This window comes from Symphalangus syndactylus, chromosome 17 (genome assembly GCF_028878055.3).
Source record: "Symphalangus syndactylus isolate Jambi chromosome 17, NHGRI_mSymSyn1-v2.1_pri, whole genome shotgun sequence".
NCBI classification, from domain to species: domain Eukaryota; kingdom Metazoa; phylum Chordata; class Mammalia; order Primates; family Hylobatidae; genus Symphalangus; species Symphalangus syndactylus.
Window position 1 is genome coordinate 34,965,623 of NC_072439.2, and position 25,174 is coordinate 34,990,796.

The 25,174-nt window shown below is 54.3% G+C and overlaps 1 protein-coding gene and 1 long non-coding RNA gene across 11 annotated transcripts in view; one reads left to right on the top strand and one right to left on the bottom strand.

Annotated features, from left to right (window-relative positions):
- Nucleotides 1-2,861, bottom strand: part of LOC129465398 (uncharacterized) — a 46,043-nt gene extending 43,182 nt beyond the window's left edge. The window contains exon 1 of the long non-coding RNA XR_008651952.2: nt 2,764-2,861. This is a non-coding gene — a long non-coding RNA (uncharacterized lncRNA). The remainder of the gene's footprint in view (nt 1-2,763) is intronic.
- Nucleotides 2,862-2,956: 95 nt separating this feature from the next.
- On the top strand, nt 2,957-25,154 carry ZNF385A (zinc finger protein 385A). 10 transcript variants are annotated; one of them, XM_063621448.1, is made up of 8 exons: nt 2,957-3,073; nt 9,718-9,854; nt 18,317-18,427; nt 20,142-20,304; nt 22,576-22,818; nt 23,191-23,360; nt 23,542-23,661; nt 23,802-25,154. In XM_063621448.1, exons 1-8 carry the CDS (start codon nt 3,064-3,066, stop codon nt 24,030-24,032), a joined length of 1,185 nt encoding a protein of 394 aa, XP_063477518.1. In that variant the 5' UTR covers nt 2,957-3,063; the 3' UTR covers nt 24,033-25,154. The 10 variants fall into 10 exon arrangements, with proteins under 10 accessions (XP_063477518.1, XP_055107077.1, XP_055107080.1 ...); XM_055251102.2 differs by having other exon boundaries at nt 23,566-23,661; XM_063621450.1 differs by having other exon boundaries at nt 2,977-3,073; nt 9,722-9,854.
- The last annotated feature ends 20 nt before the right edge of the window (nt 25,155-25,174 follow it).

A 25,174-nucleotide genomic window follows, 5' to 3' on the forward strand; every position in this document is an offset into this window, starting at 1 on the left:
TCACCTAAAAATATCCCTCCTGGGAGACCAACCCTGGACCACACTCCAGTCTGTGACTTCTTAGAATGCTCTGAGTCAGGAATGTCTTCACAGAACCCATAAATGAAAAGGGGCTGATGGGGTAGAAGAGACAGGATGAGACAAAGAACCTCCTAGCATTTCTAAGAATGGCAGCCATGGCATAACAAGGCACCAGAAATTCTAGAGGGAGGAAATCTCATGCTTGATACATTAAGAGGAGTCCCCTTCTTGGGAGAGAGGTGGGGGTAGAAGCAGCCAAACTCCAAGGGCCAGACCTAAAATGTCTTCCACTGTTGTGAGGAGGAAATAAGGAAGGGAAGTGGGCTGTGAAAATTGGGCTGGTGTCACGGGTGTGTCACTGTGTAGGGCCTGTACTTTTGAGAGAGTGACAAGTTCTTACCCGTGTGTGCACAATATAAGGAAGAAATTCCTTGAGCTCAGAAATGCCACACATGTAATCTAGCATGAGCCTCTCTTTCCCTGAGCTCTAATTCTCAGACTCCTGGTCTAAGTTTCTTCTCCCAAATCTCCCAACCCTCCGAAGGGAGTGTGGCTCCCACCTTGAGACTTGAATAATCCAGACAAACTTAAGTGTAGGGGGGCTAGAAGGCCTGAGCCCTATCCTTGTCTGTGTTGGTGGAGATGAAAAGGAGAAGGAAAGGAGGCCTTAGGAAGTGAACAGAGCAGCTGGGGGTGCAGGGAGGGGGAGGTGGCTCAGGAGAGGCAGCTGGCAGGCGGGAAGCTGATCTGGGGGTCTCAAGTTTCTTGACATCAATTAGAGCAGCCAGCCTGGGCTCATTAGTAGCCCAGGGTGCAGGGCTCATCAATAATGAATTCACCCCACACACCTTCCCCCACCCCAGCTGCCTGCAAGGTCACCCCGTCCTCTAGCCAGCTGCTTCCCCTTGGTAAGCTTAAGCAACCCCTCTTCTGAGATCTTTCTAACCCAGAGTCCCTGGGGCAGTATGGCAGTGTGGACAACAGCTGAGGGCAAAGGGGTCTCTAAAACCAATCGACCATGCCTGATGATGGCTCTTGTTTAGTCTCTGAGTCCACGCAGAAGGAGAAAGAATGGGAAGAGGAAAGGAGGGGCAGGGTCTAAGGAGAAGCAAGGGTTTTTCATACTGGAGTTGACCAGCACGGTGGTAGGTCAGACCCAGAGCAGGAGGACCTCCTCTGATGGACCCAGAAACCCCATATCCTCTCCCAAGGCCAGACTTGGGCAGCAAGGCCAATCCCCTGAGATCTCTGCCCCACTGAATCAGAACGAGACTAAGGCATTGGCACTCCCAGCATTCTCTTGCCCTTGAGCTGGAGTGTCTTGGCAGGTACAGAAACAGGTCTTTTCTTCAAACCAGATTACTGGGGTGAGGGCAAGAGATTGCTGGGACCCAGAAACAGAAACTCAAACTTCCTGCACCTTAATTGACCATCCAGTCCCAATTTCCCTCCAGAACCCAGGAATGTCAGTCTCTTTCCCCTTCCTAAACCGTTCCAAAACTTCAGTCCCACCACCCTTTCGCCGACTTCTTCCCCTCAGCTTCTACCTCCCTAAACCTCAAACGTTCCAGTTCCCACCCACCTTTCCTCTGATTGGGGTTGGCCTGAAGCTGGCCGTGTGGCATTCTGGGAAATCTGCTTGCCACTCTCCCTCTTGAGACAAGTACAGACAGGTCCAGGCTCCATCTACCCCAGACATCTGCAGTCTCCCAGACTCCAACCTTGTACTGGGGTCCCTTAAGAATACCTCTGAGTGGGCTGGGTGCGGTGGCTCACGCCAGTAAACCCAGCACTTACAGAGGCCGAGGCAGGCGGATGACCTGAGGTCAGGAGTTCGAGACCAGCCTGGCCAACATAGTGAAACCCTGTCTCTACTAAAACTACAAAAATTAGCCAGGCGTGGTGGCGGGCACCTGTAATCCCAGCTACTCAGGAGGCTGAGGCAGGAGAATGCTTGAACCCGGGAGGCAGAGGTTGCAGTGAGCTGAGATCGTGCCACTGCACTCCAGCCTGGGAGACAGAGCGAGACTTGGGTCTCAAAAAAAAAGAAAAAAGAAAAAAAAGAAAAGAATACCTCCGGGTGGCCTGTACTTCCTCTCCCTCCTGACATTCTCCCCAGCTCATACATTTTGCCCTACCCTCCATCTTCCCCTCCACCTCACGAAATGCCCCCCCACCAGTCCTCCTCAATCGAAGCTTGCCTTAGTGGGGAATGCCGCAGATTTAGGCCCTGGATAGATGCTCCCCTACGCCACCCCACCCCAATCCAGGTCATCTCTACAAGGTGCCTCAGTTCTGAATTTTCTGTCATCTTCCAGTTGCCCTAATGATCTCGGTTACAAGCTTCTATTTCCAACTCCTCAGGTCCATTGATTGCAGTCTCTTCGCTGAGACCTTCCCTAAGGACCCAGGCATTCAGACCCCAGCCAGAACTCAACCTGGGATCCATCTTCAACATCCCATTTCACCTCAGAGGCCCAGCCCCCAGGCATCCTGCTCCAAAGCCAGAACAACGAACAAGGACCCAAACAATTTCTGCTGCACTCAGTCCATCACTCTGAAGGGAACCTAGATATCCTACCCAACCCAAGGCCCATCGCCTCCCAGAGTACCTAGGCACCCCCGCCCCCCTCCCCCCTACTCCCCTGCCCACCCCGTATCAGCCCAGAACCAGACTTCCCGCCCTCAGACTCAGCCCTTCCCGGGAACCCAGGCATCCTAGTTTCCAGCTTCTTCCATCACCTCACACCGTCTTCTAGACGTCCTGTTCCCCCAGCCCTGGCCGCAGTGACACCGTAAACCCGAGAGGCCAGCAGGCAGCAAGAAGAAGAGCGGGAGGAAGCGGGAGGGGCCAGGACGCCCCCTCGCGGAGCCCTGAGTGCCCGGGTCCCCTCCTCCCGTCTTCACCTGCTGAGGGCCCCGCCCCCGCTCCGCCTCGGCCGGCCTCTGCTCCTCCCCGGCTCCTCCCCCCGTACCCCCAGCCCGGCCAGAACGGCCCCCGGGACAGAGCGACGCGGAACCCCGGGCGCCTGGGTCCCCAGCATGATCCTCGGTGAGTGGTCTCTGCGACTCCAGGCTCCCGGCTCCTGGGTTCCTCTCTGTGGGTCACCCACCGCCCCCCCCACCATCTCCCGGCACCGCGGTGACTGCGGCCGCCCGTCAGCGACCGGTTCCCCCTCCCCCTTCATCTGGCTCCATATCTGGGGTCCCCTCTTCCCCTCTTCCCCAGGCTGCCGCTGCTCCGGGTAATCTAAGGAGTGGTAAAGCGGGAGGCAGAGCGGAGTGAGACCCCCGCCCCATAATTAGAACATTGCGTATTCATGAGGCTCATGAATATTATATTCTAGTCTACGAGAGGCTGGGGGAGGGGGCTGGTCCTGGCCTGGTGGAGTTGGGGGAAAGGTTCTGACCCGTCTCCCGCCCCAGCGTCTTCCCCAACCTTTAGCTTAGACACTCCGACATCCTTCTGGGCCCAGGATAAGAGGGAAAGGAGGAAGTGGGGGGTGAAAGGAGAAGATGGTGGGTGTAGCTTCGAGGTGAGTGTGGTGGGAGGTGGGAACCTGAGGGCCGGAGATAAGAGGGCTGGGGAGCAGAGGGGCTGGGGAGAAGAGGGGCTTGGGAGAAGAGCGGGTGGGGAAAATAGGGGGTGGGAAACTGTCCATCCAGGGCTCCTGCGGCTCAGAGCCTGTCTCCACAGCCATCCTGCCCCAACACGCCGAGACCTGCCCCTCTCTCTCCCTGCTCTAGCTGCCTGAGTCCCTCTTTCCTGACTTCCTTCTTCTCCCTCCACCCCTGCCTTGGGCCGGGGGCACCAGGAGAGGGAGGGGCAATGGAGAGGGTAAGGATGGGGGATGGGAACTCCCGCTGGGCTCTGACAGCCCGTCAGCCACAGCCACCCCATCCTCATGACCTACATCAGGAAGGGAGCCCCAGGGGTGGGGAGGAAAGGGCCTAGCTGTGCTCTGGACTCTGCATCAGCGCCGGCTGCATGCCCCTGCCCTCCACCCTGCCTCTACAATAGTCCACAGGCCTGCTCTGACCTCTGCCCTCCACCCTGGCTAGGCCAGTTTCTGGGATCTGTTTATGGTGGGAGCCCCGCAACCAGGCCCAGACACCTGTGGTCTCCCTGCTCCCAACTGAGGACACCTGGCTCCATGCTGGTACCTGGAGGGCTTGACTGGCTCCTGCACTCATCCCTCTCCTGAGTCCCTCTGCTATTTGTCTTCCTTTCTTACCTTCTTTCATTTCACTGCCTATCCCTGTTGACTACCTATTGTCCTTCTGCCCTTCCTCCATCTCTTTTTCTCTCCTCCTCCTGTGTGCCCTCGGTCTCTCTCTGCTGTATGTCTCACCCCCTCCACCTGGCACTCCACCTATCTATTGAATGGATGACTGAACGAAGGCATGAATGGCTGGTTGCCTGCCTCCTTCTCAAGAGCCTCTCCAGCAGGGGAAGGTATTACCCACCCTTCTATGAATACCACCCTGACGCTAGAGTGACCCCCACCAGCGCACATTGCACTCAGTCCCCCAGAGCACAGGATCCACATTCCTCCAACCTGTGTGATCCCTGCACCCTGGCTGCACCCTGGCTCCACCCTGGGCACAGCCCGAGAGGCAGCATCGTGCTTGCCCAGAATAGGCTGGCATAAGCCGTGCTTTCCCTGGTCAGCAGGCCCTGAAAAGGACATCATGGACCTGCTTGCTGGAGCCTGACCAAGACCCCAGCCACAGGAATAATTCCTGGGTCCACATTTTCTGAAACTGGACCACAGCCACGAGTGGTACCCTCACATACCCCTGGAGGACACTGTAATTAATTCCTTCCTTATGCCAAGCCCACGGAGGGTGGGAAGTCTGGCAAAGCCCACATACATTAGCCCTCTATGAGGAAGGAAGGAGAGAGGGAGGAAGCTGCCAGCCAGTGCTCAGGCCCCACCCCCAGGGACCCCCAGGGACCCTACAAAGGTTTCAGTTCTGAACACTTAGGTCCTCTGAATCCGTGTGCATGGTAGCCCTGGAGGGACCCTAAAACCTCCCTGCCTAGCATGTGACACCCAGCCAGCCTGCTCAAGATCTAGAGTCTGGGCCCCAGGTTTAAGACGGCAGTTCTGGGCTCAGGTTCCCTGTTCTAAGCCTTTCTATAACATCCTTTCCAACTGAGTCCCTGGTGCAGTAAGGGTAGTGGCACGTTGAAGGAGGCCCTTTCCAATCAAGTTGGGAAAGATTTCCCAGGGGCCTCCCTGCTCTCCCCTTCCCAGTCAACTCCTCCCTCTAGGCCCAGTCCCCGCCCACATCCACCCTGGGGTTATTAGGCATGGTGTTTTGAGTAGTTGTTCATAATCATCCCCCTTGTCTCTTTCATCTTGGACTTCAAAGCCTTTCCAGTCCTCAGCCTGCCTCCTGCCAAGATGGGGGAATTGAGGCAGAAGGGGACATATACACGGAACTTGGTAAAAAAGACCCAGGGGTTCAAAGCTTTCCTCCCACCCCCGCCCTCAATTTTAGGAACTTCTGGGGAGGGAGACAAGGCCTGAAGGGTAAAAGAGATTAATTAGAGAAGAGATCTCAATTTCTCCTTTGGCCCAAGTCTAATTCCCATTTGAACCCAGCACTGGCCCTGTGCTTTTTATCACCTTGGGCCCTAACCACTTGCAACCTTAACCCCAATCTCTCTCTCTGATCTTAATCCCATTCTGGCCCAGTCTTCCAACCAACACTAACCCACAGCCCTATACTAACACCTTTCCTGGCTCCTATTCCTACTCAGAGGCAGCCACTCCCTAAGCATTCTTTAACCACAGGGCTTGAGGCATGGGGCCCCACCTAAAATAGCCAAAGGGCTGGGGCTCCAGACCAGGCCCGAATTTCTGGGGAAGAGGGAAAGGAAAAGACCAATAGAGGAAGCCAGATGTGGCCTGGTTGAGGGTTAGTGCTGACAGGGCAACTTGAGCAGGATCAAAGTGCCCAGGGCTAAGTAGGATGTGAAAATGGACAGATGGACATCCATCCAAGAGTCTGGAATTCACCCCCTCTAAATCATGTTGGGAGCTTTCTTTAATAAAGCATTTAGCAATTCCCGAGGAAGCTGGGTGGGGCTCTATCTGCTGGAGGTAATTACTCTAATGAGCTTCCCTCAAGAGTGGCCTGCCCCAGCCAGGCCTCAGCTCCTCCCTGCCTTGCCTGACATGGGTGCCACACACACACACACACACACACTTACACACACTTCAATTTGCTCTCCACCTCTTCTGCCAAACCTGCCTGGAGATTTTACCTAGCCAGAAGTCAACAGCCCTACATTTCCTACTCAGTTCCTGCCTCCCCAGCCATTCCTATATTCCTGCCTTTTCCCCTCCTCCCTTTCCAGATCTACCCAGAAAAGCGTAGTGCTTGAAAGCCCTGTCTCTGGAACCAGACAGACAGGTTCACATCACTCACTAACTGTGTGACCTTGGCCAAATAACTCCCCTTCTGAGCCAATTGCCATCATCTATAAGATGAGATTCATTTATTCAGCAAATATTTATTGAGTTCTCACTGTGACATGCCAGCATTTTACATGGATTTGTTCAATCCTCTCAAAAACTTGGTGAGGCAAGTAGTGTTGTTTTCCTTTGACAGATGAGAAATGAGACTGAGAGTCAGAGAACCTAGCTGCTCACCCAGCTAGTGAGTGCTGGGACCACCTACTGGGAGATTGTGTATGTAAAGTGCCTGGCCTATAGTAAGTAAAGAAAGCCTCAAAAAGCGGCAACTATTGTTAGCCTCAGAAAAAGAGAGGGAGGGGCCTGAGGCCTGGGCTACCTGAAACCAAGAGTCCTGTTTCTGCCCACTGGGCCCAAAAGCTGCCATCTGCCTCTCTCGCCACCTCAGAATGGAGTGGACCCAGGAATCCGGGAAGGAGATAGTTTGTCTCCAGTTGCCCGCCCTGCTTCCTTCCCTCACTGTACCCTCATTTGACCCCTCTCTCCCACTCCCCTCCCCTCCCCCGCTCACCCAGGGCTCATGTCTGTGGAAAAGATGAGTTGCTAGCCATAGATAACCGAGTGGCTGCTACCTGTTTTCCTCTATCCCTCCTCTGGAGGAAAAATGAAGACTCCAACCTGAGGAAGTGCATGGAACCTGCTCTCCCCTTCCTCTCCTTGAACAAGATGGAAGCCTGTGCTCAGATCTCTGCTTCAGTTAAATTCAAGCCCTTTGGGAGTAAGGTAGCAGAGAAAGAATTTGCTATAGAGTACAACAGATCTTGATCTATATCTCAGCTCTGATATTTACAGGCCGTGTGACATCAGCCAAGTTTGTTAACTTCTCTGAGTCTCCATTTCCTCATAAGCCAAGTAGAAAAATATTATCAGCTACTTCATTGAATCATGGCTACTTCATTGAGCTACTGCAGAGGTTAAATGTGATAATACTTGGAATTCATTACCTGGAACATAGTAGCCTCAAATTTTTTTCTGTGGCTTTTTCTGGAACTCTGCTGTCTCCTCTGAAGATGGCTTTGAGGAGTGGGAGCCTAGAGAAATCTAGGACCAGGGAAAGGGTCAAGCCAAGCTTCAGCCTCTGGTGCTCTGGGGCAGGGCAAGTGCCAGCCCAAAACCAGCTGCTGGGGGTGGATGCTGGGTGCAGGGGACTCTGGGAGCACTCAGGTTTCTCTCACCATTCCTGATGCCGCCTGGGGCTCATTAAGGCTGCCCTGGCCTTGGGTAACAGGCAGTAAGGGAGGGTGGGGCACAGAGGGGAGATGCCATGAGGGGACAGACCAGGAAGGGGAGATGGTCAAGCTGCCCCATCCGTCTGTCTGTCCCTCTCACTTCTCTTTTATCTTTCTCTCTGTCTCTGTTCTCTGTCTTTCGGTCTGTCTGCTCTAGTCTCTAGTTCTGTGTCCAGCTTTTCGGCAGTGTCTCTCTGTTTGTAGTCTGATTTCGCTCTCTGACATCTCTCCATTGTTCTCTATCCTTTTCTCTCTCAGTGTCACTGTCAGATTCCTCAGTCACCTATTCCTGCTGCTACCACTCTCCCATCCTCTCACTCACTTTCATCTGTCCATCTCGTGTGTGTGTGTGTGTGTGTGTGTGTGTGTGTCCTCTCTCCACCCCATCCCAACCTTGAAGGTGACAGAGGAGGGAACAGACACAAAGCATACAGACCCCCAGCTACTTAAGGGTCACAGCCAAGGATCTTACCCTCTCCTTTAGCCCTGAGAATTCTGAAGCCCAAACTCCCAGTAGCCTTGGCCCCCTGCTCTGTCTCAGTCACCCTGACCACCCATCCTGGCATGGGGTGAAAGAGACAGACCCCTCCAGACCTTTCTGGACCAGCTCCCAGCCCCCAGCTGTGCCTGAGCCCTCCCCACCCCCTCCCTGCCGCCTCAGATTCCCCTAATCCCTGCTCCCCTGCCCTCCCCTCTGCCCCACTTTTCCAGGATTCTGATTGGCTGATTCTACTGACTGGGCTGAGGGGGAGGGGGCTGGCAAGGGAGGGGGCAGAGGGCAGAACCAAGGGAAGGGGACGCTGTCAGGCCCAGGCCCCTGGGGGGCCAGGGCCAGGCCACTGCCTGGGGGCAGCAGGCACCAGAAACTAAAGGTATGAAAGGGGGTGGTCTCTGGAGGGAACAGGAAGGGATCCTGGGGACCTTCTGCCCTAGTAAGGTCAAGGGAGGACGGGCCAAGCATACAGCCTCCTCGGTTTGCCTTTGTTCCTGGGAACCCCTGTTGCTGTCAGGGGGTTACTGGAGCAGTGAAGGGCTGCCAGAACTCCCCAACTGGTGCACAGCAGGGTCGCAGAAGGGAGCTGGGCCAGTGGAAGCCCAGAAGGGCTCTGAGGACCTTTGGGCTGCCCCTTTGGAGTCTGGTAGAGTTCCTCCCGTGACTCTGAGAGGAGGAGGAGAAGGTTTCAGAGAAGGGTAGTTGAATGGCTGGCCTGGACTTTCATTTCCCCTTGGGGTCAGACCCAGGCATTCCCCGCCCAGAGGCCAGGTTGAGGTTCCTCCTGCAGAACTGGACCTGTAGCTGAGCATTCCTGGTGAGACAAATGGGCATGGGGGAAGACTGAGGAAGGTGGGGAGAAGGGGCTCTGAGAATGACCTAGGTAGTTCACCTCCCAGAGCAAAAGCCACCCAACCCGCTACCTACCCCCACAGATGTCAATAGTTAATTAAGAATTATAATTAGAGCAAAATCTAATTCTAGGGCATCTGAGAGATTCAGCAGCCCCCTCCAAATCTAAGTCTCAATATCCCCCTCTGGTCAGTGGGATGAATCACCCACTTGACTCTCTTCTTCCGGGGGCGATACCAAGCTTTAGGATCCCCTGGGGGAAAGCAAAACCAGAAGAAGAGGGTGGCCAGGGGCTTGAAGCTGGGAGTCCTGCTGGTTTGGCAGGCAGCCTGCAGAAAAGGTATGAGCTCTTACTGGGTCTGTAATGTGCCTAAAGAGTTTGGGGGACGGAGGCTGGAAAAGGGGGAAGTGAAAACCACCCAGAAGGGAAGGACCGGTCTACACCCTCCCCCAGGCCCACAGGGCACTGTGCTCCATTGCTCTGGAGCCAGCAGGGGAAGTGTGTACACTATGTGCACTGAGGGTGACACTTCTGAGTGTGGGGGCCCTGGCTAGGGAGTGGGACTGGCAGGCTTGTGTGGGGTTCCCAAGCTTTAATCTTCCTGCCCCACAGAATGTTTTCTCTGCCCTTCAGGCAGCCTGAGCCGGGCAGGGCCCCTGCCTCTGCTACGGCAGCCCCCCATCATGCAGCCCCCACTGGACCTCAAGCAGATCCTGCCCTTCCCACTCGAGCCGGCCCCTACCCTTGGCCTCTTCAGCAACTACAGCACCGTAAGTAGCAGCCCGCCTGCCTTCTCCATCCTCTTGTGACTCGACCTTTCTCTCTCAGACCCACCTCTGCCCTCTTTTCCTGTTTCTAATTCCTTATCTCCTCTTATGACCCCATCTTCCTTCATTCTAGTTAATTTTGAGTATTGTGGGCCATCTGGTATAGTGTTAACAACAATAATAATAGCTAATATTTGCTGAGGTCTTGCTACGGACCAGACACTGTGCTAAGTGTTTTATATGAATTATATCATTTAGTCCTACAGTGAATCGCCCTACCATCTAGAGAAGTAATGAGACTTAAATTGGTGGTAGTAACAGTAGGGAGGTAGGAGGGGTGTAAGTGCTGAATCCAGAAAGAGAGAATGAGCAGGAAAATAAGCATGCCTGTTTGTAAGTTTCACCTTTCTGGGGTCCACGGCTCGGTGGGTAGCATCAATGGGATAGGGCTTGGAGGACTGGCAAGGTGGTCTAGATTTAATACAATATGAAATAGGGAAGTGCTGTCTGTTCGTGTGTTTGTTTGTTTGTTTTCATGAGACAGAGTCTCACTCTGTTGCCCAATCTGGTGTGCAGTGGCGCGATCTTGGCTCACTGCAGCCTCCACCTCCCCAGTTCACCGATTCTCCTGCCTCGGCCTCTCAAGTAGCTGGGATTACAGGTGTGTGCCACAACACCAGGCTAATTTTTGTATTTTTAGTACAGATGGGGTTTTTAGTAGAGATGGGGTTTCTCCATGTTGGCCAGGCTGGTCTCAAACTCCTGACCTCAGGTGATCCACCTGCCTCAGCCTCCCAAAGTGCTGGGATTACAGGCATGAGCCACCACGCCCGGCCGCCACTGTCTATTCTTGAGCAGGAGAGTGACTTGGTAAGAGCAGTGTTTGAGGAAGGTGAGTGGGGCAACTGGATGAAAGGGAACAGAGGCAGGAGGAAGGTGACCAGTTAGGAGACTGTCCTAGCAATGCAGGCCCAAGGGAAGCCTCAAAAGCCAGACTGGGCTGGTGGCAGTGGCAGTATGAGTGGAGAGAAAGGGAGAATGGGGGAGGTAATTTCAAGGAAATATTGACAGGTCATGGTGACCAACTGGTGTTTGGGGGTGGGGGAGAAGAGAAGGCATGAGTCAAGGATGACTCCAGCATTCAGGCCTTTGTGACTGGACGGAAGTCACCACTGACAGAGGCAGAGGGTTGGAAGAGGAAGCTGGTCTCCAGTGAGGGTGATGCTTTAGCATGTGGTGCTAAAGCTAAAGCTTTATTTGTTTTTTGTTTTGTTTTGTTTTGTTTTGGAGATGGAGTCTTGCTCTGTCTCTCAGGCTGGAGTACAGTGGCATTATGATCTTGACTCACTACAACCTCCGCCTCCTGGGTTCAAGCCATTCTCCTGCCTCACCCTCCCCGGTAGCTGGGATTACAGGCACGTACCACCATGCCCAGTTAATTTTTGTATTTTTAGTAGAGACGTGGTTTCACCATCTTGGCCAGGCTGGTCTCGAACTCCTGACCTCGTGATCTGCCTGCCTCAGCCTCCCAAAGTGCTGGGATTACAGGCTTGAGCCACCATGCCCGGCCTATTTGTTTTGTTTTAAAAAATAATAATAAATATTAAAAAAAAAAAAGGATACAGTGATTTGGCATACCAGTAGGACATCGACCCCAAAATGTCCTACAGATAGTCAGAATTTAAAGCCTGGAAGGTGGGCTAGAGCTAAAGATTTGGGGAAAGTCAGCCTTGTTCAACTTAAATAATCCACATCAAACCATATTTAGCCATAAACATGTATTGAGCGTCGACTACACGCCAGGCACTGTAGCAGATGTTTCTATCTGCAATCTCATTTCACCTTCACAACAACCCAACAAGGTAGACATTATTATTCCATTTAACAAATGAAAAAGCAAAAACTAAGGCTCAGAAGGGTTTCGTAATTTATATAAGTTGACACAGTATGTGCCTAAGGTATGATTTGAACCCATTGCATCTGACTCCAAGCAGACTTATCGTTATACCACAGCTGCTCCCCGCAGACTCCTCCCGAAGAACCCAGACACACATTTGCATTGCACTTTTAAGTTTTCAGACTGGGCCGGGCACAGTGGCTCATGCCTGTAATCCCAGCTCTTTGGGAGGCCAAAGCGGGTGGATCACAAGGTCAGTAGATTGAGACCATCCTGGCTAACACGGTGAAACCCCATCTCCACTAAAAAAAAAACAACAACAAAAAATTGGCCGGGTGTGGTGGCGGGCGCCTATAGTCCCAGCTACTCTGGAGACTGAGGCAGGAGAATGGTGTGAACCTGGGAGGCAGAGGTTGCAGTGAGCCGAGATTGCACCACTGGACTCCAGCCTGGGTGACAGAGCGAAACTCCATCTCAAAAAAAAAAAAAAAAAATTAATTTAACAACAAAAAAATGTTTTTTGAGCACCTACTATGTGCTGGGTACTGTGCCTGGTGTCGGGGACACGGGACTCAGTTACCACACTTGGGGAGCTCATAGTTTAGTAGGAAGGATAACAAGTTAACAGTTACCCTATACAGTGTGAAAAGAGCTGTGTCAGAGGCATTTCGTTTGCATGGAAGCCCAAGTGTCAAGAAAGACCTTCCTGGATGTGGTGGGGCCTAAGGGACCAACCAGAGTTAGGCAGAAAAACAGAGAGCAGAGGAAAAAGGGATTTAACCTGGAGCAGGTGACATATAATTTGGGTTTTGAAGAATTATTGGCAAGATTTTTAAAGTAGTCTTAGAGAACATTCCAGACTGAAGTAAGTAGCATGAACAAGAGCTAGAAAGGAGCATTTGAGAAAGTGCAAGATTGGATGTGACTAGGTCATAAGATGGGGAGAAAACTTCCCCCATCTAAACACCTGACTTACACGTGACCTCAGATCTTAGCAACCCCCTCATTGTCCCCATTGTATAGATGAGGAAACACAGACGCAGAGAGGTTAAGTGAATTGTCCAAGGTCACAAAGCTACTTAGTTGATTGGATAATCCAGGGTTTCGGCTCCTGCAGAGTTCATGGCTCCACTGCCTCTAGCAGAGGTATTTAAAGCGATGAGCATGGATAAGCTTGAAGAGTTCAGCAGGGTGTTGCACTGCATCCTGCATCTGATTGGCAGGATTTAAATTGATGTTCCAAAGTACTGGCTGTGTAATCTTAGGCAAGTTATTTAACTATTCTGAACCTCAGTTTTACCAACTGTAGAATGGGATAGTTTTTTTTTTTCTTTTTTTCTTTTTTTTGAGACAGAGTCTTACTCTGTCCCCCAGGCTGGAGTGCAGTGGCCCACTCACTGCAACCTCAGCCTCCTGGGTTCAAGTAATTCTCCTGCCTCAGCCTCCTGAGTAGTTGTGGCTACAGGTGCACACCACCATGCCCAGCTAATTTTTGTATTTTTAGTAGAGACAGAGCTTCACCATGTTGGCCGGGATGGTCTTGATCTCTTGACCTTGTGATCCGCCCACCTTGGCCTCCCAAAGTGCTGGGATTACAGGCATGAGCCACCGCACCCAGCCAATTTTGGTATTTTTAGTAGAGACAGAGTTTCGCCATGTTGCCCAGGCTGAGAATGGGATAGTATTAACACCAACTCACAAGGTTGTGAGATCATATTACATAATCATAATGCCTAGCACAAACTAAGTGCTCAATCAGTGTTGGCACTGTGATTATTATGCTATTGCTATTGTTTTTGTTTAAGAGAGGAGTAGAGAGAGAAACATAGGATAGTCAAGGCCTTAGCCTTCGGGAACATGCAGAACTAGGCAGTGGGAACAGGAAGAGGCATCAGCAAAGGGAATGGAAAAGCCACTGGAGGGGGTGGGGAGGGAAATACGTTCCTGTAGAGTTGGAAAAGCCAAGGGAGAGAGTGTGGCGGGCTGCATCAATACTGTCAAATTCTGCAGGGGAATGAGGACTGCAGAAAAGCTGCAGACAGGCCTTTGGAAGTACTGTGCAGCACTTAAGTACGTGGCTTTGGAGTCAGACTGCCCAGGTTTAAATTCAAATCCCAGTTCAGCCACTTACTAGCTTATGACCTTGGGCAAATTATTTAACCTCTCTAAAGCTCAGTTCCCTCATCTATAAAATGAAGATAATAATAGTACTTACTTCAAATAGTGGTTGTGAAGATTAAATTAGATAATCCATGCAAAGAGCTCAGTACAGAAGCTGGCACATTGCAAGGGCTCAATCAACATTAGGTGGTGGTGGTGATATTATTATTCATGACAGAGTCTCTCTTTCCCAGTGGACTGGCGCCTCCAGCGCTCTCTCCTACTTGGGCAGTTCCTACTCCTTAGACCTCTTCTGGAAGTACTGTCTCCCCTCATTCTCCTCCCACTCACTCCACTGCTTCCCTCTGCCCTTGGACGTCCCTCACTGTTTCCCAAAGCCACCCTCTCTGTAGATCCAGTCCCCTGCTTCACTAATGTCTCTGCCTTAGGTGGAATGGGAGAAGATGAGACCTAGAGATGAAAGACTGGGAATCCCAGGACCTGTCTAGACAGAACGAGGTGTCTGGGGGAGTGGGCTGCTGGGCCCTACAGCCTCTGGTCCCCCAGTGCTGCCCCCAGTGAACCGCCAGAGGGCAGCAGGTGCACGAAGCGTGGGCTTTCAGGGAGCCTGGTTCTCCGGCAGGTGGCGGGCGCGGGTAGGAGGTGGGAAGAAGTTAGGAACGACATCCCCAGCGTGAGGTCGCTTTTGCCCTGGGTGCCCTCAGCTCCACAATTTGGAGGAGTCTCTGAGAGAGCAGTGCCTGACACCTGGGTACCCGGGCTCAGTTTCCCATCCCTAGGGAAGGAAGTGACTTGTAAAAAGGTAGCAGCGTAGGGGCCGCCATTTGCAGAGGAAGCTGGGGAAGGGTCGTCTGGGGACTCTGAAGACAGACTATCAGCAGGGGATCTAGGGAAGGTGGGGCAAAAGGGGTGAAAGAAAGGAGAAATGTCTGAGTTGGTGGGGACCCTGGACCCAAGAAGGAGCCCCAGTGGAGGCAACGAGGTCATCTGGTCAATGCCCCTGCCGCGGGGCCAAGTGGCTCCTTCTCTTCAGAACCAGCTCTTTCCTAGGAGTGTCTGGATAATGGACATCCCCCTCTTTTCGCCCTAGCCCCCTTTCATTCCTCAGAGCTCCCTGTCCCTGTCCCCGCCCCCGTCCTCGGCCCCGCCTCCGGGGCGGGCTCTGGCCCGGGCCAGCGCCGCCTCCCCTTCTCCCCGCCGGCCGGGCCGCACAGCCCCGAGCCGCCTGGGCAACGAGCGCCGCGTCCCTGGCCTGCCTGGCCCGGCCAGGCTCGGCCCCCCAGCCCGGGTCCGCCACCCCGGGCCATGGAGCCGCGGCCCCCGGGGTCTCGCAGGGTAAGCCACCCGGCCCCTCCTCTCTCCCTGACTCCCGCGGCTGCCGCAGCGCACCCCCACCCCGTCCCCGCCCGCCCCTGCGGGGCTGGCTACCTCTCCCTCTGCCTAGCCCTCGGGTTGTCCAGCCCATCCCCCACACCGGCGCGGCCCTAACCAATCTCGGATCCCAGCTCATGCCCCCAGACTACTGCCACCACACTGGATACCCTGACCCCTGGTTCCCACATTCTTGGAGTCCCCCAAATCTTCAGACTTCCTGTCAGGTCCTACACCTGCCCACCAATGACCACACTGATCAGATCCCTCCTCTCCAGCCCCAGCCCCTTCCCAGCATCCCTCCCCCACCAGCTTGCACCTGCTGTCTAGATACCCCCTAGCTCCCTCTCTTTCCTATCTCAGTCCTGCCTCAGGTCTTCCCATTCCTGAGATTCCACCACCTTTCCCTTTTCGTCTTAATTTTGGTGGGTGGGGAAGTGGGATGCTCACACAAGGAGCAGCAGTTCCATCAGATAAAGGGCAGTGGAAGGAAATATAATCATAGCACCCCTCGTGTTCCTGATCTGGTTTCCGCCTTCCCTCTCCTTGCCCTTCCTGATTCATTTTGCCCCAGCTTCAGGGAGCGGTTCCCCTTCATGTCTACTGTTGGAGGGCAGGTGGGAGGGAACTGTTTTATGGACCTTTCGAGGCCATGTCCAAGCCAGCATCCCAGGGAAGAGGCTCTGGAGTGAGATGGGCTCTGGGAGGTGCTGGCCTTCACCCCTCCCCAGGGAGCCCTCATCTAGGTCACCGGGGCCTCCTGACCTTGGCCTGGAGCAGCACTTCAGTGGCTCACATTCCACCTGCACAGGGATTGGGCCCAGGAGTCCTCACCTTCATCCTGGTGTCTCCTTAGTTCCTGGAGGAGGGTGGGAAGCACCCGCCTGACTCCACTGCTGCCCTCTTCCCCACTCCCCACTCCCATTCCTAGTTGATGTTTATGGACTTAAACCAGGGGAGGGGGTTGTGCAAGAGCTAAGGTTCTCACCCTGGAGGAAGGACCCAGGTAGGGCAGGAGCCATTCTCATGGTATGGATGTTGGGATGGCCAGTCCACAAGTCATCCTCGGGGTACTGTGTCCTCAGCCCCTCTGGAGAGCAGGCTGGGGTGACGGGGCACAGCATAGACAGAACTAGGAGACTCTGCTCTCCCCTTCCATCCCACTCCTCTCTCCGTACTGTTTTCATCCAACTTGGGTTTCCTGGCCCAACTTGAGTTTCTGTTTGAATTCCCATTCCCCACCCAGCATGTGAGGAAGCCCAGGGCTGAGGAGAACTCTGGAACAGACTTGGGGGTCTCTAAATAGGAAGGATTAAGGCCTGGAGACTGGGAACTGAGAGCAGCAGTCTGTCTCCCCTTGCTGATTAAAGCCTGTCTCCAACTTGGTCTGTCTTTCTTTCTGCCAAACACATGATACATTTACACAGATAAACACACAGCTGAAGATTTCACCACCTGACCATTCATGGTGTCACCAAAGCCCCCGACACAGAAATGTTGATATATAAATGATGTACGCACAGTACATGGCACTTATTCACACTCCACCCATGCACAGATTGATCACAGCCTGCCTGACACACACAGACACACCCATTCTCCTGTTTGGCTTTTCCTTGGATGTGACTGGGGCTTCTGGGAAGCTGAGGTAAAAAAAAGTGAGCCCTTAGAGAGGCTTCTTTCCAACCAAGAGTAGGCCAAGAGATTGACACTCATCAGTCAGACCAGTTGTCTGAACCCAGTCCTGGTCCCTGCCTTCAGCACTGCCCAAATGGAGCAGAGTGGATGAGGCCACTGTCTATTTCACAGGGATACTAAAGCCCATTTCCTGACATTAACCCCATCCAGCCAATGAAACTACTGGTGAGAGGCAAAGGAGAGTCCAGAGGACAGGGCTTTCCAGACTCTTACCACTTTCCCCCACTTCTTGTTCTCTCACCAGTGTCTCACTGGAAACCCTAAAGACCTGTCACAGAGACGGGCTCGGCTGAGGAGATAAGGACCCCAAGTCCCCAGCAACTATTTTTCACTTGATCCCTCCACCTAGAAGATAAGGTTTCAGTCCTAATTCAGTCTCATTCTTAAGAGAGAGCCCAGCCATCCCCCAATCTTCAGTCTCAGCTGCATTCCAGGCTTTCCTCTCCCTGGCTGCCTAGAGGCCAAAAGGGAGGAGAACTGTTGAGAGAGGCAGTTTTCACGCCTCTGAGCCCCTGGTTTTCATCCCCTGATAGCAGAAAGCCTCAGAGAAACTCCCGTCCTCTCCCTTGCTCATGTGAACTCTTGGCAGGAGACTGCAAAGACATCTGCTGACCCAGGGTGGGGACAGGGATGGTTCCTAATCCCGCCCAGCCCCACAGCTCTGCCCTAGAAACTGATGATCAGGGAGAGAAGGTTCAGAAGATCCCTGGGCTGCCTCGGGCCAGCCCAGCTGCTTAGGTCCCCCCACTTAGTCCCCATGATTCACTAGAGCTCCTACTCTCTCCTGAGTTCTTTTACTCCCTCTAGAAGTTGCTGCCTTTAAGAGGTCCAGAGAGTGTGTGTGTTAGGGCGACCAGGGGTCCAGAGTTGGGAGGCTGGGAACATCTGTCTCCTGGGACTAGAGGCTGGGCTTGGTGATAGTCTTACCCCAGAGTGGAGGCCCAAAGGGTTCAGAGGCTTCAGCTGAAGGCCCTAGGATCTAGGGTGCTTTGGGACTTCATGTCAGAGGCCTCTGGTGGATTGGCTTCACTGTAGGAGATAAGTCAAGGTGACAGAGTTGGATGTTCATGGTATGATGGACCAAGGCAGGAGTCCAGGTTCAGATACTAGATCTGCTATTAACTCATGGTGTGATGTTGGGCAAACCACTTCTATGTTCTGTAAAATGGGAGCATTGGGCCAGTTATCAATCAGGTCCCTTTCAGTGCTTTGAAGATTGGGCTAAGAGAGAATCAGAAGACTGAGGCTCAGAGCCCTCAGGCATATTAAGGGATAGAAGGGGTCTGGGAACCTTGGTTCAACACAGATATCTGTGTTGGGGGAATGCTGGACATGAGTTGCGCTAGGGTTCCCGGCTCACCCCAGCCTGCCTCCACAGATGGACCCTGTGCAGAAGGCTGTGCTCTCCCACACTTTTGGGGGACCCTTGCTCAAGACCAAGCGGCCCGTCATTTCCTGTAATGTCTGTCAAATCCGCTTCAATTCTCAGGTAAGAAGCCAAGCTGCTCATCTACCCAATGGGTGGGGCAGGGGACCTTGAGGGAGGGCAGAGGCTGGGAGAGAACACTTACTCTGGGTGAGGGGCAGGGATTAAGGGGATACTAGGCAAAGAGCAGGGAATGGGGATACCACAGGAGGGGCAGGGTCTTGTGGAAGGCACTGGAGGGGCACAAGAAGTTGCTGTGTATTTTGACATGAAGTAGATCAGTCCTCTAAAGTTGACCCCTCCCTCCCTTAAGACTTGGGCATCCCTGGTTCAGAGCTTCTTGGAACATAGGTGGCCATCAGTGTCTGAGCAGGAGTGTGGCCTCTGGCCCACTGGTTCTTGGGCACGGGACAGTTAGGTCATTGGCTCCCCCACAGAACCTCTGTCCTCTTTGGCCTCTGCTATACTCCTCCCTGGCCCACCCACTTCCCTCTAACTTTCTGGCTTCCTTCTCTCTCCACCCCATTTCCACTCTCCTCCCTCCAAATCACACACAAGGCCTGGCCCCTACTCTTATCCCATGGGGCTTTCCCCTGGGGAGAAGCTACCCCAAACCCAAAACCCAGATGTCCAGCCTCCCAGATTTCCTCCCTCTGAGGCTCCACTGGGACTCTGTGGAGTGTGTGTGGGTCTAGAGGGGACTTTGTGGGGTGCAGGCCCTGAGAGCTTTTGGAGAAAAACAGCAGAGCCTCATTCTGCTGAGTAGGGGAAAATAAAAGCATGTTCTGTTTCTCTACCCAGTACACAGACACACACACACACACACACACACACACACACACACACTCCATACTGCTGGGCTCTGCACACCGCTACCTTACCCCTGGGCTGTCAATCTTCTTTTCCTGCCTATCCACACCTTTTATTTCTGCCCTTGTCTGGGTGACCCTGTGCCTCCAGGATTGTACATTCTTAGCGGGGGTATACATGGGAGTGGAGCAGGGTGGGGAAGGGAAGACAGGACTAACCCAGCGTTAGGCCTCTCCTTTAGCTGGACCCCAGGCATCCTGTCTATCAACCCTGGCTCCACTCACTGGTGGATGGTGGAAGACTAGAGGGGCAGGGAGCCAATAGCAGATAGCCCTTCCCACTTTTTGCCCTACCCTACCCTCCCCCATCAAATGGTTCTGTTTTGACAGCTGTCTCCACTGCTGTGTCTGTCCCCAGAGCTGGGCTTGGGGCCAGGGTCCTCCAGGGTGTCCACAGAGACTTCAGGGAAAATGAGACCCAAGGAGAAGTAGTCAGGACAGAGCCCAGGCATCAGGAATCCTGGGACTTCCAGCCTCAGGGTGAAAGCAGCAAATGCTGGATCCTAGGGGCAGAGGACTTGGGCACATAGCCTTGGGGTCTAAGAGGATGCTGACTGACTGGATTGCTAGGCCTCTCCCAATTTAGAACTCTTCCATAGGTTTGTTGTCCCCCTGTCTCTACCAGGACTAGATGGGGGGTCCGAGTCAGCAGCCAGGCCCTGGGTGTGGTGGTAGGGTGGAGTCTGAACTAGGTGGGGACCTAGGTTCCCAGGGACTCAAGCTTGAGAAGCTAGTCTGAGCCCCAGGAATAACCAGGACTTATTGGCATGGGGCTTTACATCTCACTGGTGTACAGAAAAATTCACTGCAGCCTGCTGAGATCACCCCAGGACTTGAGGGAGCTCTGTAGGGAGATCGGTCAGATGAAAGGTGATCTCAGATTCCATTTTCTTCCTCCATCCCTAAAGAGCCAGGCTGAGGCGCACTACAAGGGTAATCGCCACGCCCGACGAGTCAAAGGCATTGAGGCCGCCAAGACAAGAGGCAGGGAGCCTGGCGTCCGAGAACCTGGAGACCCAGCCCCCCCAGGCAGCACCCCAACAAATGGGGATGGTGTAGCACCCCGTCCAGGTGTGTCTGAATCCCCCCATATTCTTCAGCTAATCTCTGTCTTCTCTATTCTCTCCCCCTTTCCCGGAACTCTCCTCTGCTTCCATCTCTCTCTTCCTCAGGCCCTATACCCCGACCCCCACCCAAGGTGAGTCCTGGAGCCAAGCACAGTGATGTACAATTTCCATCCTGTCACCCTTACCCCCCCCCCCCCAGCTCCTCTCAACAGAGTCCCCACTGTCTGCCCTCCCCACAGCCCAGTGACTCAGAGAGGGGCTAGGGTGAGGCCACCTGGCAAACATCCCCAAGAAAAAGGGAACCACCAAATCCAGAGAGAGGTCTTTTCATCTTAGGGAGAGGGGCAGGGAAGGGAATCAGAATATCTGAGCTCCTGCCCTACTGGGGCTCCCCTCAGGGAAGACAGAGAGTGCAAGAAACCCAGGAAACTCCCTGGATGATCTTGGGTAGTAGACCTTTTGACCTCCCTAGTCAGAGGTTTTTTTTTTTTTTTTTTTTTTTTTTTCTGGGAAATAGAGGAGTGAGACTAAGATCTTTGAGGTCTTTTCCAAGTTTACAAGATTCCTTTTCCCTCATGGCTGGTGACCATCCTCAGCCATACTTCCAGCCAAGAAACTGGAAAGCAGGAACATTGAGACAGGAAGATATGATGAGCCACCCCCATCCTGGGATTACCACATCAGATGTCAATCATGGCCAATTCCAGAGAGACCTAACATCTCCATCCTTATCCTTGCCTGTCCTTCCTGCCCCACCCTAAGAAGAATGAGAAACAAACATCTGTACTACCAGCTTGGAAACCAGGCCCCCATTCTCAATACACACCCACACACACACAAACACACACACACAGAACCCCCTCAGGGATGCACAGACAGAGTGAGTGGGCAGGCGGGCAGGTGGGGCCACTGAGTTCTGTTTTTTGTTTGTTTGTTTTTTGAGACGGAGTCTCACTCTGTCGCCCAGGCTAGAGTGCAATGGCACAATCTCAGCTCACTCTCAGCTCACTGCAACCTCCACCTCCCAGGTTCAAGCGATTCTCCTGCCTCAGCCTCCTGAGTAGCTGGGATTACAGGCACCTGCCACCACACCCGGGTAATTTTTGTATTTTTAGTATAGAAAGGGTTTCACCATGTTGCCCAGGCTGGTCTCAAACTCCTGACCTCAAGTGATCCGCCCACCTCAGCCTCCCAAAGTGCTAGGATCACAGGCATGAGCCACCATCCCCGGCCATGGGAAGCTGAGTTCTAATTGTACTTTGGCTGCTTCTTAGCCTGAGCATCTTAGTTTGTTAACATCTCTGTAAGATGGAGAGGAAGAGAATGATGATGATGGTGATGATAGCTAACATTTCTTGAATAGCACTTTACACATATTACCTCATTTAATTCCTACAGTATCTCTGAGGATATATAGGCAGGATAACTATACCTGCCCTGCTTTATAAACCATGAAGTCCTGTCCAGACTGAGATGTGGATGTGCTGTCTGGATTGGGATGGAGGTGAAGAATGTCAGAAAAAAGTAAGAGAAATAAGGGGAAGGACATAGGATGAACAAGCAAATGGGTACCTGGAGGGGTGAGGAGTTCCCCTCCCACAAGCTCCCCACCCCCACTGCCAGCCTCGCCATGACCCGGAAACTGGATCAGCTGCTGCAGCAAGAATGGGAGCGCTAGAGTTTCCCCTGTACAGAGGCCAGAACCCAGCACTGAGGCCTAGGGCCTGTGCATCTTTCATCAAGCCATGAATTATAGAGCAGCCTGCATCCCTGTTTCTTCCCTCTCTGGTTCTGATGTTTCTATTTCCCTTTTGCCATGCCTGTGTTTATCTCTCCAGACCTTTCCTCACCCTGCCTCTGCCCCTTCCTAGGGCTCTTTCGTGTACTTCCTGGGGGCTGGGCAAGACTCCGGGAAGGGGCTGTCCTGGCAGGAAGCCCAGACTGGCTGGCAGGCCACTGAGGGGTATATCCTTGTTGCATGCCTCTCCCCCTGGCTGGGCTGGCTGCCAGCTTCACCCTGAAGGTAGGCTGGTGAGGCTGGACCCCTTGGCCGTTCCCAGCTAATGGAGAATGAGCCAAGCATTGGAGTTTCACACCCAGCCTGCGGCAGCTGGACCACATCTGGCTCTGGACCAGGGCATGAGAGCATGCATGTTGTAACAGGGTGGGGACTCCTGGTTCCTTGCCCTCCAGGAAATGGGGGGGTCTCTTCCACATGAAGAGTCTTCTCCAAGAGCCATCTAGGGTGATCCCCATGTTTCTCCCCCAACAACAGTTTCCATGGAGAATGGACTGGGGCCAGCCCCAGGATCCCCAGAGAAACAGCCTGGCTCCCCATCCCCTCCCAGCATTCCGGAGACTGGTCAGGGTGTAACCAAGGGTGAAGGGGGGACTCCAGCCCCAGCTTCCTTGCCTGGGGGGAGCAAGGAAGAGGAGGAGAAAGCCAAGCGGCTGCTCTACTGTGCTCTGTGCAAGGTGGCTGTGAACTCCCTGTCCCAGCTTGAGGCACATAACAAAGGTATGGACTCCCCTGCCCCCACCCAGACTCTCCTGTCCTCAGGCCACCCCTGCCTCTACATCCTAATGCCCCTGGCTTCCACCATCCCTAGACCATCTAAGACCTATCAGCCTATCTGCCTGTCTCCTTCTCCAGCCATCTCCCCTGTGCCTTAGCCCTTTACTTCCTCAGCTCCTCCCTCCACTTTACTCCTTTACCTATGACTCTCTCCTGATCCACCTGTTTGGGAGGGTCCCAAGGAGCTTAGAAAGAACCCACACTGTGCCCACCCTCTTCCCCCTCATATTGTAACTGGGAATGTGCATTTTGAGGCCCAGTAGGCCTGGATAATTTTTCTTCCACCCCTTACCTCCTGCCCTCTCTGGGCTCCAGGTACTAAGCACAAGACAATTCTGGAGGCCCGAAGTGGGCTGGGGCCCATCAAAGCTTACCCTCGGCTGGGGCCTCCCACCCCGGGGGAACCAGAGGCTCCTGCCCAGGACCGAACTTTCCACTGTGAGATCTGCAATGTCAAGGTCAACTCGGAGGTCCAGCTGAAACAGGTGGGTCTAAGGCCCTTCCCAGGAATTCTGGGACTCTCCACGGGCTAAGTGGGGAAGGAGAGCAAGGAGCTTGAGTAAAGGCCCTTCTTCAGGGTTTTCCCCAGGGGGCCAGATGGGAGGGGGCTGGTGCTTGGAGCTTGATTATAACCCCTCACTGTTGCCCCTTTCCGGGAGCTCACAGCCCCCTATCCACTGGCCCCCGCAGCACATCTCCAGCCGGCGGCACCGAGACGGCGTGGCCGGGAAGCCCAACCCACTACTGAGCCGTCACAAGAAGTCTAGGGGCGCCGGGGAGCTGGCGGTGAGGCCTGGATGCTGGAGAATTCGGCAATGGGAGGGCGCGGGCGGGGGGGAGAGAGGGACGCGGGCTTTGCTCAGGGAGAGGTGGGGTTTGCAGGACCGCCGGGTGACTTCTCTTCCTCCGCCTTTCGCCCGCTTCAGGGCACGCTGACTTTCTCCAAGGAGCTGCCCAAGTCCCTGGCGGGCGGCCTGCTCCCCAGCCCCCTGGCGGTGGCTGCAGTGATGGCAGCGGCAGCAGGCTCGCCGCTGTCCCTGCGCCCGGCTCCAGCCGCACCTCTTCTCCAGGGACCGCCGATCACTCACCCTCTGCTTCACCCGGCCCCCGGACCCATCCGAACTGCTCACGGACCCATCCTCTTCTCCCCGTACTGACCTCAACCCTGAACCCCTCCCATTCAACTCCCCACCTCCAGCCGGGACCCAGGCGTCCGGGCTCCCAGCCCGCCCCTCCTCCCGGCACTCCCTAAATGATCTCTCCTTCCCCCCCCCCACCCCGAGATACGGGGTTCCAGGAAAGGGGAGGGGTAGCGGGGGAGGGGGGCTTCAGAAGGGGGGGAACACCCCAGATCTCAGGGAACCCCGCCCCCTGCCTTTCCCTCTCCCCTAGAAAAGGGGGGGCCGTCTCACCCCCGAGCCCCCTTGGAGACACCCCCCCTCCCAAAAGCCATGTCCATCCAGCCCTTCCCCCCCAAACCTAGCACAAAACGGGGTTCACAAGCCATGGTGGGGGTCCGGGGGGACAGAAATGGATTTTCTTGGCAATAAGCGGACTCTGGGACTCCGGCCCCCTACCCCAAACTGAAGCGCTTCCGTGAACACCCCCGTCCTCCGTAGGGGGAGGGGAGCAGGCGGGATCCTGGGTCCCTCATAAGCACTTTGGTTTTACCGCCTGCAACCTCACTGTGCCCGCCCCGCACCACGCCCCAGCCCCAGGTCTAGCTGGGCCCATCGCAGGGGGCAGCACTTGGGGGCATCTCCGGCACTTGGGTGGGACCAAGGAGATGCCACCATAGACCTTTCCCTCGCCTTCTTCCTCCCTAGTCCGGGTTCCATTCTTTTCACCAGCACCCATCGCCCAAGGGGTACCGAGGGGGGCAAGGGGTGTCCAGTCCAAGCCCACCCCCGCCTCGCCTTCCGCAAAACTGTGAGCAAAAAGCAATAGAAGCCTCGCCCCCGCCCCTCCCCTTCGCAGGATTCGCCGAGTCTGTAGCCTCCCCGATCCGAGTTCCTAGACCTCATGGCTGTCCCCTCCCACCAGTCACCTCCACTGCACAACTCGGGCGGGGGTGTGACACCTCTCCTCCGCCCCCGACTCCGTGGTTTCCGTATCGTCAACCCTTCAGCCGCCGACCCGGGAGGGGTCCGGCCTACACTGGTCTTCCCCTTCCCATCAACTCTTTCTGCTTGACAATGTAGCAACCCCGGCCTCCCACCCACGGTCCTCCCCTTTTTCCTCTCCCTGACAATAAAGTCTGAATTTGTTCTGCCCTCCGCCCCTAGACTCAGACTCTGTC

What these genes read in the sequence shown, in the direction of transcription:
- ZNF385A (XM_063621448.1), top strand. An exon ending in TCTTCAGCAACTACAGCACC is followed by an intron (nt 9,855 to 18,316) that starts GTAAGTAGCAGC and finishes CTGCCTCCACAG; the next exon opens with ATGGACCCTGTGCAGAAGGC. An exon ending in GGGGCGCCGGGGAGCTGGCG is followed by an intron (nt 23,662 to 23,801) that starts GTGAGGCCTGGA and finishes CGCCCGCTTCAG; the next exon opens with GGCACGCTGACTTTCTCCAA.